This window comes from Bacidia gigantensis, assembly GCF_019456465.1.
Source record: "Bacidia gigantensis strain McMullin 20006 chromosome Unknown contig_249, whole genome shotgun sequence".
Lineage (NCBI taxonomy): Eukaryota > Fungi > Ascomycota > Lecanoromycetes > Lecanorales > Ramalinaceae > Bacidia > Bacidia gigantensis.
The window spans coordinates 899,642-912,620 of NW_025408603.1; the positions used below are offsets into that span (position 1 = coordinate 899,642).

Sequence of the window (12,979 nt, forward strand, 5' to 3'; positions counted from 1 at the left end):
GCCACTTCCATGCCGAGTAAGCACCTATTCGAAAGGGTTTGGTGCATACTCAATAGACTGCCAAAAAACATATTCCTACTGGAGCAATGCACATCACGAAAGATCACACTTCGCCGTCGATGGCGGTTCCGCTGCCTGGAGCCTTATTGCACCTCCAAAGTGAAGAAATGGCCCGATCTCATACGACATACGAAAAATTGTCATTGTATCCTGACGGAGAAGTTCCCTTGTCATGTCCTCGGCTGCAAGTACGGTGGTGATAATGGCTTCAAGCGCAAGGATAAGCTGAACAGCCACATTCGCAATGTTCATGATGGAAAGATTATACCTGGAAAGGCTGGCCGAGTCATCAAGCCCAAGGTGCTGAAGTGACTCAGGGAATTAAGGGACCGTATCAAACAAGGTTGTGATCGTTTATGAGTATCAACGCTGGAGAGAAGGTAGAGGCAAGCGAACTGATGTTGGAGTGTTTGATTTGATTAGGAGACAGTCATTACCTGAGAATGTACTTGCAGGAGAAGAGCAATTAGAGCTACGTTGGATGATAAGAATATTGAACTTTCATTTGGGGGTATCTCTATGTAGTATGCAATTGATAAGCATCCCGTCAACGGGCTGTATGTGTCCTCATCTCCCTCCAAAGCCTCAGACCTCGATGCCCCCGGGTAATATATATACGAAGAATTGAACGTCGCGTCCCCGCCCTTGATATGTGCACAGCACATATATCTCTTTTCCCTAAGACAAATCCCTTAGAGCGCCTCAAATACAGCAACAGTACTGCAAAAATTACTCATATGGTTCTTCCCCTGCACAACCGCCTGCCCATCCAATGTCACCATATTTGTTGAAGCCTTCGTGCTCAAGCCCCACAGGTAAACGTCAGTCGAGCATTCAATGCTGACCATGTTCTCCTGGCAATTCTCCCCCTTGAGACACGCCTGCCCGTAATTATCGAAGAAACTGTACAGACCCGCTCCATAAACCAGCACATCTGATGACTTAGAGACACGAAGCCCCCAAGCTTTCTTACATGCGTCGGTCTTGCAGTCTGAGAAGTCGGGGTCGTCGTATTTGTCGTTCGGCTTGAAGCCACCAGTCAAAGCGTTGGGGTTAGCCTGCATGTAGGGAGTCTCTGTCTGGATCATGCCCATGTAGACATTCTTGGCATTGGAGATCTGGTAATTGTACAACTGGGAATGCTCGCTTGAGGTACCGTATAGCCACACCGGTCCCTCGCTATTCTCGAGAAGGACACCACGGCCGTTGAAGATGTTTATCTGGTTGTGATCGGAGCGGTCGAGCTCGTGGTCAGCGACCCAATACCATGAATTTTCGATGTAGACGCTTCCCTTGGATGTTACATGGAGAAGGAGGAAAGCGCCGGAGCAGGAGGAGACAGTGGTAGAGGTGGTGGTCGTATTGGGGTTCTTGGCGCATTTGTCGGACTGAAGACCAGAGCCTGCGGTGCCCCCGATTCGGAAGTGGACGTCCCACATGCCGTTGCTACCTTGGGAGGAGGAGGCCAAGTTCCATTCTACGAGGATGGCACCGGGCGCGGGACCTTTGGTTGAGAAGACTAGGTCTGACATCTCCACAGCACCACTGTCGCCGGGCTGACCGACTTGGAAGACAGGAACAGGCTTCTCAGCGTTGGAGAAGGTTTGCCCAGAAGCCATGATTATCGGCCAGATCTCGCCAGTGATTTTTATATTCTTGGGCACTTTGACCGTTTTGGTAACGACGTAATTTCCATGATCGAAATAGACAACCTGATCTGCCTTTGCAGCATCGAACGCTTTTTGTAGAGCATCTGAGTCGTCCGTTTGGCCGTCACCCTTTGCTCCTTGAGATTTGACACTGATGAAAGAGGTGGCCGGCACAGTCTCATACTGTGGCTTCGAGCGCTCATACACATTGCCATTGCTCAAAAGTGACGCAGGCTTAGTTGGCGCGCCTAGTGGGCCTTGCATCTTTGTTGCTGAAGCTGAAGGAGCCGCTGAAGCGCACTGAGAGGCCGATGCATCATCTTTGGCGCCGTTGGAGTATCCGCTGCCTTGAATCCAGGAAGCAACCTTCGATCCTCCCTTGAGAATGGTCTGTCCATTCTGGTCGGCCACAGCGATCGAAGTGTCGGTGAAATCAACGTTATCGAGAATGACGGTGTTGGCTGCCGGTGGTGTGTTCGATTGTTTATTGTAGGCAGTCATGATGCCTTGCGAAGTCTTCCTAATGACACTGTCTTGAATGATTATAGAACCAACGGTCAGATTGCTCGGTGAATTCGAGATATTTACCCCAACCCCACATTCATTGATATTCAACGACTTGAGGTTCCAGAGCCAGTTCCAGTTCATGAAAATGCCGCAATTGCACCCGTTGAAAGTCATATTGCGAGACGTGAACTGTTGAGATCCGAAGAATGCACCGTAATTACCGCCATTGAAGGTAAGATCCGTCAAGAATCCACCACTTCCATTATCCATGAATATCCCTTGCTGTTTGTTGTCTTGGCCTCCTTTGACCATCTCAAACCTGATGTTTTGCAGACTCGTGGCCTGTGCGACTTGCCAATGAATACCAGCACCCTGAGACGGTGGCAAACCAGTGATGTCAATGACGAAATTACGAATTTGGCGATAGAAATTGTTCTGGTTCGTAAACCAGTTCTTGCCCTCATCATCATAAGGATCGGTATCAATGACGGCCATACCCTTGAATTTAGGGGTAGCTTTGATAGTCGGCAAGTTCAAGGCATCCCCAATGAATTGGGTGTAGTAGTACTGAATCAGGGGAGCGCTGACCATGTAAGTACCTGGAGGAAATGCAATGATAGCAGGTGTAGTCGTGCTCGAATCACACCCTTTCCCACAACGATCACCATCTGTGATCGCCTTATTGATGGCTGTTGTGTCGTCACTTTTCCCGTCTCCTAAAATTGAGTCAGCCATCATTCGACGTCAATATATACCAGTGTAGGTCTTACCCTTCGCTCCATAATCCTTCACGTTCCTATATATCTTGAAATCAGACTTCCCAAACGGTACTTTGCCTTGCCGTTGGATACTTGACATCCAAAATGATGATGAGCCATGGTTATCTGAGGGCGCTGAAGATTCGACAGGGACTGCTTCAACCAGTGAAGTAGGCGCTAGGATAAGAGCAAGGAGTCGAAGTGTGAAAAAGGTTGCAATAGACGTAAAGACGGCGACCATGATGAGGACAGTATTGTAGGATTTCCAGGGCAAAGATGACAGGCAAGGCTTGAGTGACCAATGTGATCAGCGGCCAGCGCTATATAATGAATAAAGAAAGAGAATGGAAGCGAAGCCCAGCTTTGTCGCAAAGTAAGTTTGTTGAAAGATTGTCTTTGTTATGCGAAGAGAAGTTCAGGAAGAATGAGAAAGAAGAGAAACAATGCAATAGAGTTGTACCACCATGTGGTGATGGTGGTGAAGGCAAGATTGCTCTCGGGCCTCAGCCCAATATTAAGTGCTCCTTACAAGCTGCACTACACGAAAAGTAAATGACTTACCCTTCTAGACCGATTCTGTACAGTCTTGCCAGGAATATGCTTAGACGCAGCCGACTGGACATGAGGGCACAATGGCGACGGACTGGGCTGCAATCTCTCCCCTGAGCGCTTCCAGGCAGGGAGAATATAGGTCTCCTCCCCGCCATCGCGTTCTTCGACCTGATCATTGGTAAACGCATGCGTGACATCCCTTGCATCAGGAGAGTCGCCTTGGTGTAGAATCGGGGTTGGGTGGTTAGTGGGTGGTTGGGACTGGAATGAACGAGTCATCCGGTATGACAGAGAGCGACTGTAAAGCCAAGCAAAAAGCTATTGAGGTCTGCTGTGAACCAGAGAGCACTGAGCACTTGACGTATCATCAAATCATTGCATCGGCAGGGTGAGCATCTGAGATTGGGTTCTGCCCCTGAGGGCGCGTGTCAGTCATCGCAAACGCCGTACCATCTTGTGCCAGCTACGATGAGGAGAGCAGGAATTGAGATGTCCTTGGAAGAACGATGAAATCTGCAGGAATTCGATTGCTGGCTGGCTGGCTGGCTGCTGGCTGCTTGTCCGCGCAAACGTGAAACAGGAATGTTCTGCATGGGCAAGTTACAGACTTTGAGACGCCGACAGCGAGGTCTCATCTGATTGGTCAAACCATAGGCACGCTTTTGTCCAGCCTTATGTACAGACTTGTCCAACCCTGCCTAGCCTTCATCGTCCCTCTGTACGTATAGTATATACTGCTGCGTCTTCCGTTCATCGTATTCTGCATAGATGAGACTTGAGTCAAGCGAGAACCAATTTCATAAGCTTTGTCTTTGGACGCGTCGGATGGGTTATTACTGAAGGCTGGCTTGACCGCGTTCTACCCCATGCCCCGGGCCTGAGGTTATATGGAAAGCTTTCTCGCCGAACATTTGTCTGGACTCTCAAGAGGTCAAATCACCGTCATGCAGCAGACCCACGGACGGAAGTGCATGCCGCAAAAGCCTCGTAAGCATTGCAGTAACAGTCCAGCCTGAGGGAAGCCGTAGATCTTCGCTCCCACCTTAACGCAGTGCGCCACGCTTTAGGCCAGGCTTGTTGTATACTCATCCTACTCATGCGCGGTAGAACAAGCAACATGCTGAAACGTAGTGGCAGATATATATAGATTCAAGCACGTTGGAAATCCCAGCAAGGCAGGATGAGGCGCAGGTCCGGTTGGGGCAGAGGCTGGCCCGCATTAAATCAAAGATCCGTCAAGCAATAATAATTTATGAGGTCACTGCACCAGTTTTTCCATGCATATTGCAGTAACTTCCGCGAATGTATATGAGGGACTTGGCAGCTCCTCTTTGAACGTCCTTCCCTGTCGATGCTTGAGCGCTCTTACTGGGCCCTCAATCGATTCAGGCGTCAGCGTCAGTCCCCGATTTACACCGAAGGCTGTGAAAACATCCCGCCTGACAGCGAAGTAGCTGAAGGATTAGCCGTTTCATTTGAATCCTTCATGGCTCATTTCGCCCTTTGAATGCTTGATCGTCAGAACAAGAACTGCACACGAAAAGAGTCTTGATGTGTTGACCTCCTACAACAGCCTTCTGCTGTCGTACTGATAATGTGCCCCGGAGGAGCGTTTGTGGCAACCACTGACCTACATATGCACCGTCGAATGTGAAATCCTCGTCTTACAGCCATGCAGAAACGAGCGCCCTCCTTGCCAGCCTTGAGCAGCGGCTTTGCAGAACTCGACCTCAATGAATCGCCACCGCAATACAGTGAAACATCCGCACACTCCACCGATCAAACACCTCCGGCGCTCCCGCAACGGTCTATGCCTGACCTAAGGACGAACTTCTCCTTGCCCTATGCCGCTCCGAACGGTCCTCCTCCTACGCAGTCACCTTACCTAAACACTACTCAATTGCCTCCCACCATCGAAAGCGAGGATGCAATCATGCGGGAGGGATTGCTTCAACCTCCGCCAACCTTTATGTCATCTCCCCGTATCTTGGAGCCCAACGAAGGTAGCAGACCGTCAAGTCGGTCAGGCAGACCGGAGAGCAGAGGCTCGGGTAGCTCAGGGCCCAGCCGCCCTTCCAGCAGACCCCAAAGCAGAGCTCGATCGCCCTCGCTCATTCACAACCTCGCCACTAACGCGGAGGCGAAATTGAAAAAAAGGCGAAGCTGGCTGCCCAAGTCCTCGCACGATCCACACTCCGGCCTTGACCCGAATCTTGCCCAAGCATGGATTGTGACTCCTACGGAAAAGATCCCTTATGACATGTCGTCCCTGGTGAACCTAAAGCGGGTCGAAGAGCTGTGGGACGATGGTGGAAACACATTGGTCTACCTTCACAACGGATCCGCTGGCCCAAGTGCATCATTCCGCTTGGATTCCTCCTGTTTTGCGTCGTCCAAGGCCTTAGTCAAAGCTGCATACGGTGACACCCACCCTCTAGGCTCACAGAGAAAGGGTCCTCCTGCGGAGCATCCACGAGTACCCTCTGAAGGGCAGCAGCGGTCTTTTTCAGACAGGACCCAAAACCTAATGCCAACACCTCCAAAGTCTCCTCCACAATCCCGTTATGGCTCTAGTAAAAGTAGCTCTACCGTTGATCGTCGTCCATCACGCGAGTATTTTGATGACCGCAGCGCTAAAAAGGAAGTTCATTTATGCCTTCCACAACCTCTACAAGCAGATCCTACCGTCGTGCCGCTAAATCTAACCCCTAACGACACGGAAGTCCTCCTTAACGTTCGCAATCTGTTTGCTTTTCTTACAGACAAACCGCTTGTAGCTACTACGAAACACCCATCAATGTTTGCTGTCTTCATGCAAATAGCCGATCTTCTGCAGCGTTACGAATTTACGAACTTTGATGGCTCGACGATTGGCGAGGAGGCAGAAAGCGCCTTTGCTCGTTGCATTGCCAATTATCGACTCGCGGACATTAGGGCAAGCCGGGAAAAAACATTGGAAGCTATATTGCTGGGTGAACGTATGAAATGCTGGGACTTGTATAACGAGGGTTTCGTACATGCTGTGGGCAAGTACGATGAGATCTCCGCGTTCAATTCGCCAAAAACGCAACAGATCAATACCCTCACCCGAAAACGGATGGAGAGGTCGCACCTTTTCCTGTCTACCCGATTACGGAACGTCCGAGAGCGACTTGAAGATTTTGATTTTCCATCTCTGTTCGCTGGTTTTGCAAACTCGACTTCCAGCACGGAAAGTAAAATAATTCATTTCAAAACTTGGAAGAATGGCTTCTTGTCAATGCGTAGACATGTAATGGGCTTTTACAAACAGCGTTATGGCGCTTGGCCACCAAAGGCAAGATCCAAAAAGAACAACTTCGAAGAAAGCGGCCTCAACCGAGTGCTTTTGAAGGAGGTTTACCAAGATCTTTGTGACCTATATGACGTTCTTGCGGATCGCTCTAACTTCACAACACGCGCTGTTGAGCTTGCGTCAGAGGGCGAGTTGGCTGAGGCTACCGAATCTTCAGCTCGCGCTCTGAGAAGGCTCTTGGGCGAGTACGATCGCAGTACCCCGCCTGTTCAGCCTCCAATCCCGTTTGATACTCCCCTGTTGCCTTCTTTATCTAGTACGCGCCGTGGATTTGAAGCTCTCGACCCGAAAAAACAAAAGAAAGAATCACTCAAGAAACTTGACAGCAGCGAGATAAACACGGCTCTCATGCAGTCTTACAATCGCGAGCTTATGAAGTCTACCCCCTTTCTAGAGGCATTCTTTGCTTACGAGAGACGCTCAGCACAAAGTAAATCCATGGAGGAGATCGCGGATCTTCGAAACGGCCAATGGCTGCTCGTATATGCAGTCATTCAGGCATTGCCTTTGTTGGTAGTTGATGCGCCAGGATTGAGATATACTGATGGGGTGGAATATTTTCTCAGCGAGTTCTCGAAGGAGTCGCCCCCATGGATGGCGCAGGATCACCGGCGGAAGACGACATGGCGTATTGCAGGTAGCGATGCCATGGTTGATATGCCAGCAGCATCAGTGGAGTATAGTCTTGACGCCATCTATCAACGGAGTCATTGCTGGAAGATGGCAGAGCAATGGGCTGGTCCAGCAGCGCAATTCTCGCAGTTCCAAATACCCGATGATGAGCTCCTACCGCCGACCCTACCATCAGCTTCGCACTCTAGGAACAACTCACAATCTTCCGATCTACGGCGGTTATCGATGGGGCTGGGCCTAGAGCAACTGCCACTTCCATCTGGAGTGAGCGTCTCTCCAAGCGGCAGCCGACCTGTGTCGTTGTATGACCCGTCCAAGAGTTTCAACTCCATCCTTGGCCTCTCGGACGCAAAGAACACCAAGAAAGCATGATCACGAGAGGATGATCTGATATGATATTGTATGTTAGAAAAGTTGATAAAACATATAGCAAGTTATGTCACTGTAGACATACTCTAATGATAAATAGCACTCAGATACAGACCTGTCCAAGAAACAGCCCTCGGACGAGGTCCTTCTGATTCCATATTAATCGTTCGTATGACAATACCTAGTCGTTTCATGAATATGGCTCGAGCGCCAATCAAAGCATGGATCCGAAAATATCTTGGCGGTTGGACGGAGGCTTGTCCTCCACTCAATTAAGTCCTCCTCCACTTCAACCCATCTTTCTACAATTTAAACAGCTCTTGTAGGCTACCACATGCTGTTCTTCGCGCCCGCAAGAGGTGGAACAAGCTCTCGGAGATGACGCGGCCGCATCGTCTGATCTGTAACGAAAGATGCTGCACCACAAGCCCATTCGTCCTCAACGCTTGGTCGAGCGTTCCGAGACCGATTTACCCAGGAGGAGCAATGGAGAATACATGAGGCTCTGAATGGATAGACCATCCTAGCGCTGTTCTCGTGATCTACAATCTTCAACCATAACCACTCTTACTCTCCCCTCACTTCTTCCTGCGACCCTTACCTTTGTTTCGTGCACTCCCACCATTTCCTACGTTTTGCATTCAAGGTGTTTGGTTCTGCATCGTCGAATTTGATTCTCATACACCTCCATTCTGTTCAGGTTGCTCTGTGCACTTACAGCCCTGGGACCATCGACACGTTACCCTGGCGGTGGCGAATCTATTTACCTGCAGCTTTCCCTCATACTGAAAAGCACAATAGCCTATGACAACTTGTACGACGTCTGGGCGTCCGGAAAAGCAACATGCGAAAGAGGCGACCAGTTGACAAGAGCCTCTCCTGTTGAGACAGTGCCATTGTTCATTCTCAAGGTCGAAACAATACGAACAACGGGAAGGCCACAAGCGAGCTGTATAACACTCGCCAAGTCCTTTGTTTTTATTGTTCAACATTCTTTCCCTAAATCACTCCTTTTCTTTTGGGGCTGGTCTCACCAACATTCTCTACCTAAACAATTGAGACCACGGCTGTTCGTTTTTCAACACTCATTAGAAATTTGGTGTGCCCAGCTGGTTCGTTCAGTCGCGTCGCCACACATAAACTTACGGCAGGTCCGCAAATTCAATATATCGCATTTAATATCAGGTCATTTCATTGGTACAACCTTCCGGAATGTCCAATCACTCAAACCATTCATCCCCAGCCACAGACGACCATAAAAGTACGGTCCAATATACACATGGTCTAGCTGGCGTTGACTTGTCGCTAGACATCACCCTTACCAACGCGCTATGGGGGTCCATCATAGCAACATGCCTGGTGATCCTCATCGGTCGGATATGGCAGCTTGCAAACGCTCATTTGCGACTGTTGTTCAGTGTGAATGCTGGGCCGTCAAGATACGCATACTGGGAGACAGATCGAACAACAATCTGGCCATGGCTGAAAAAGAACATCCTGTACGCGCCGCTCCATAAAAAGAGGCACAACAGGGAGATCATGCTGTCGAAGGCAGTCAATGTCGGGACTCTTCCGTCAAGACTTCATACTATCATCTTGTTTGCGTACTTCCTGAGCAACGTAATCTATTGCGTATGTCTCGACTATCGTGGCAAGCCTCAAGCTGCCGTAATGGCGGAACTGCGAGGCCGCTCTGGACATCTGTCGATGGTGAACATGGTGCCTCTCGTGGTCCTCGCCGGTCGTAACAATCCTCTGATTTGGCTTCTCCGTGTCAGCTTCGACACCTACAACCTCTTTCATCGCTGGATAGGTCGACTAGTAGCGTTGGAAGCCGTCGTCCATACAATTGCTTGGGCCGTCAATGCTCACGCTGCAAAAGGCGCCGGAGCTACCGGTGAAGCTCTCCGCAAAAGCGATTTTCTCAGGTACGGTCTAGTCGGCACCGTCGCCATGTGCATCATCATGGTCCAATCACTCTCTCCTATCCGTCACGCATTCTACGAAACATTTCTTCATTGTCATCAAGTCCTCGCCCTGGCAGCCATAGTCGGGGTCTGGATCCATTGTGACATAGGCAAGCTTCCTGGCTCTTCATACATTCACTGGGTCCTTGCCTTGTGGATCCTTGACCGGGCTGCCCGCTTTACACGTATCTCCTACCGGAGTATTAGCAGGCAAGGCTTCAGCAAAGTAACCATCGAAGCAATTCCAGGAGATGGAGTAACTCAGGCCTCCCGAGTGTCCGTTCAGCTCAAAGGTCCTTGGAAGTATACTCCCGGAACGCACGCTTATCTGTATCTACCGAAGATCTCGTTCTGGATGAACCATCCTTTCAGCGTAGCGTGGGCTGATAGTCGACCTGCACCTTACTCCTCTCTTGAGAAAGACACCCTCCCCTCTTCCGCATCCGAGCTAGGGCTACCTCAGGTTGACCGTACTTCCGACACTGTTCATTTCGTGATTGCAAAGCGGACAGGTATGACAAGCAAGATCTATGACTTGGCTGCGACTTCGCCATCGGGTATCATCACCAGCTGGGGTCTCCTTGAGGGACCTTACGGAGGCAACGATAATTTGACCTCCTACGGCACTGCAATCCTTTTTGCTGGAGGGATTGGCATCACGCATCAGATTGGACAGGTCCGACACTTGCTGAACGGCCACAACTCGTTCACCACTGCGACCGAGAAGATCATACTGGTGTGGAGCGTCAAGACCACCGAGTCGCTAGAATGGGTCCGGCCTTGGATGGATGAAATACTTTCCATGCCAAATCGCAAGCAAGTGCTCAAAGTGATGCTCTTCGTGACACAGCCTAGGAGCAAAAAGGAAGTGGCAAGCAGAAGCGAACGAGTCCAAATGTTTCCAGGCAGGTGCAATGCACTTACGGTGCTGGAAAAAGAGATGGATGAACGCGTTGGGGCAGCTGTAGTCACGACATGTGGGCCTGGTGCTTTTTCAGACGAGGTGAGGGCAGCTGTCAACGGCGTTGTTGATCAAGGAGGGACTGTAGATTTCGTTGAGGAAGCATTTTCATGGTGATGTTCGTACATACGCTTGATATGAGTAAGGACGAATGACACGTACATACTCGGACTATATAACGCTTTGGATGAATGTTTATGTTTTGGATTTTTTTAAGAGTAAATAAATTGTTCGATTTAGTTTAGGGTGCAACTCTTCTTTACGAGAACTCCAACGCTATGCATACCACACTACTCTCGATACCTTTTCACAGGTCTCTCATCAGTAAGCTTCACCCGGATATGAGCTGAATGTAGGGCATGAGCGACTCCAGCATTCGATAGTGCTTTACCAGTGACTCCAAGCAGCGACCACGAGGCCTCGTCCCCTTTTACATCGAAAGAGCGACGTCTTCCTCCTTTGAAATTGTACAGGCAGAGTTAGCATCAGCGCGACATGTTGCGCGAGCCGCTTTCTGGCCTTTGTAATTGGCATCTTCCCACCGCGTAGCTCAAAGTGCTGGTCGCACCCACTGTGTTCTTGCTTCTCTCCATGGCTAGATTCAATTGTTCTCGCCTTCCTAATCCTCCTGCTGCACGAAAGGATTTGCAATCTCTTCACTGCCATCCAATGGACTGATCAAGACCAATAGAGTACCCCGCGCGACGATCAAGCCTAGGCTCCGATGCGATGTATTTCCCTCATCATCTATCGACACTCGATCAGCCTCTCTTCAGTCTCCACTCTACCAGAACAAAGGGAGTGCAATGGTCAACGTACCCCTCAAAACCTCTTTGACTTCGTCTAGCACCAAATTCATCAATTGATCATATCCTTTCAACACGCCCTCAACTTCCCGCCCCCCATTGAACTTCACTCGAATGCCTTTGTCCATGTACTTGCTCAGGTCCAGTATGTTCTCCTTTTTCGGCTTCTCTGACTGGCCCGCGGGGCCAGCAGAGGATTTGGCGCCTCCGCGTGCATGGGGGTTACGGCCGCCACGAATGGGGGCGCGTTCGGACATGGGAGGGGAGGGAGGAAGGAATGTATTGGGGGCAGCGAGGATGTCACAAGTGATGGGCTGAGACGCGTGTTGATTACGTAGGGTTGGTGGCTAGCCCAAGCTCGACTGCTATCCTGCAGAAGTCTAGAAGCGGGATAATTCAAAGGGAAGGTTTTTCGGTTTGGTGGGTGTGCGCGTATGAGTGTGTGTGTGTGTGGGTGTGGGTGGTGGGAGTGGGGGGAGGGGCGGGCTGGGGACAGTGGGAATTATTAGCGGCTGTTTGTGGGAAGTCCCTGGTACGAGACGGAGAGTTTATAGCTGGTCTGTAACTTGGAGGACGGTGGGAAGAGCGAATTTGGAATTGTGTGATGGTGATTGGATGTATAGACAGTTGGCCGCAGTCTCACCTTCGCCTACCGGGATACCTCGCAACGTCGCTGACTCGCCCTCTGTCCCTGGGTTGTTAATGCCCTTGGTTGCCCGTTCTCCCCCCTCCTTGCTTTCTCCTCGGCCGTCCCCCTTCTTTAATCTTCCATTCATTACGCCCGGACGCTAGCTCGCCCCCAACCAGGCGAGCCAGGCTCAGATCTCTGTTCCGCCGCTCCTTCCGCGAGCCCGCACGCATCTTGGTGTATTTTGGTGCATTTTCGAATGCTTCGGCCCTGCTTTTGAGACACAAGATGGTCACTGGTAGGACAGTCTGGTAGGTATCGGACGCGCTTGTCTGCCCAGCCCTTTGGACAGCTGCCCTTCCTTCAGTTCCTATGTCTCCTTGGCCTCCCTGGTCCCCCCCCTCCCCCTCCTTAACGCCCCCCTACTGGTGCCCTCCCCACTTCAACGCCCGTTTGCCTTCCCGAGGGGAGGGGGGGAAATCGGTGCCAACACTCCGGAATTGCTGTGCAGACCTCTCCCTGCGCCATTTCATCCCTTCTGCCCCTTCCTCCTTCCTCCTTCCTCCTTCTCCCCTTCTTCCTGCACGTCCTTGATGCAGTATGCACCTTCTCACAACCAGTCATCTCTGCCCACGCTTGCGTAACTCCGCCTCTTCGCTCGGCCTTCAAAAGAAAGCATCATACAATTTGCAGGCGTTCCACATTACAGTCACCAACTTTGCCTGATTGCGACGCTTCACCGACGTGGATGCCGC

At 50.6% G+C, this 12,979-nt stretch overlaps 4 protein-coding genes across 4 annotated transcripts; 2 read left to right on the top strand and 2 right to left on the bottom strand.

Annotated features, from left to right (window-relative positions):
• Positions 1-752: 752 nt before the first annotated feature.
• On the bottom strand, positions 753-3,215 carry KY384_006477 (uncharacterized protein; the record flags this gene model as incomplete). Its single annotated transcript, XM_044814972.1, has 2 exons — positions 753-2,932; positions 2,987-3,215. The coding sequence occupies 2 exons, from the start codon at positions 3,213-3,215 to the stop codon at positions 753-755; spliced, it is 2,409 nt and encodes an 802-aa protein (XP_044668072.1).
• Positions 3,216-5,198: 1,983 nt separating this feature from the next.
• KY384_006478 (uncharacterized protein) lies at positions 5,199-7,865 on the top strand (the record flags this gene model as incomplete). Its single annotated transcript, XM_044814973.1, has 1 exon — positions 5,199-7,865. The coding sequence occupies one exon, from the start codon at positions 5,199-5,201 to the stop codon at positions 7,863-7,865; it is 2,667 nt and encodes an 888-aa protein (XP_044668073.1).
• A 1,209-nt stretch (positions 7,866-9,074) lies between these two features.
• KY384_006479 (uncharacterized protein) lies at positions 9,075-10,907 on the top strand (the record flags this gene model as incomplete). Its single annotated transcript, XM_044814974.1, has 1 exon — positions 9,075-10,907. One exon carries the CDS (start codon positions 9,075-9,077, stop codon positions 10,905-10,907), a length of 1,833 nt encoding a protein of 610 aa, XP_044668074.1.
• Positions 10,908-11,409: 502 nt separating this feature from the next.
• Positions 11,410-11,853, bottom strand: KY384_006480 (uncharacterized protein; the record flags this gene model as incomplete). The annotated part of the gene is made up of 2 exons (XM_044814975.1): positions 11,410-11,537; positions 11,610-11,853. 2 exons carry the CDS (start codon positions 11,851-11,853, stop codon positions 11,410-11,412), a joined length of 372 nt encoding a protein of 123 aa, XP_044668075.1.
• Between the last annotated feature and the right edge of the window lie 1,126 nt (positions 11,854-12,979).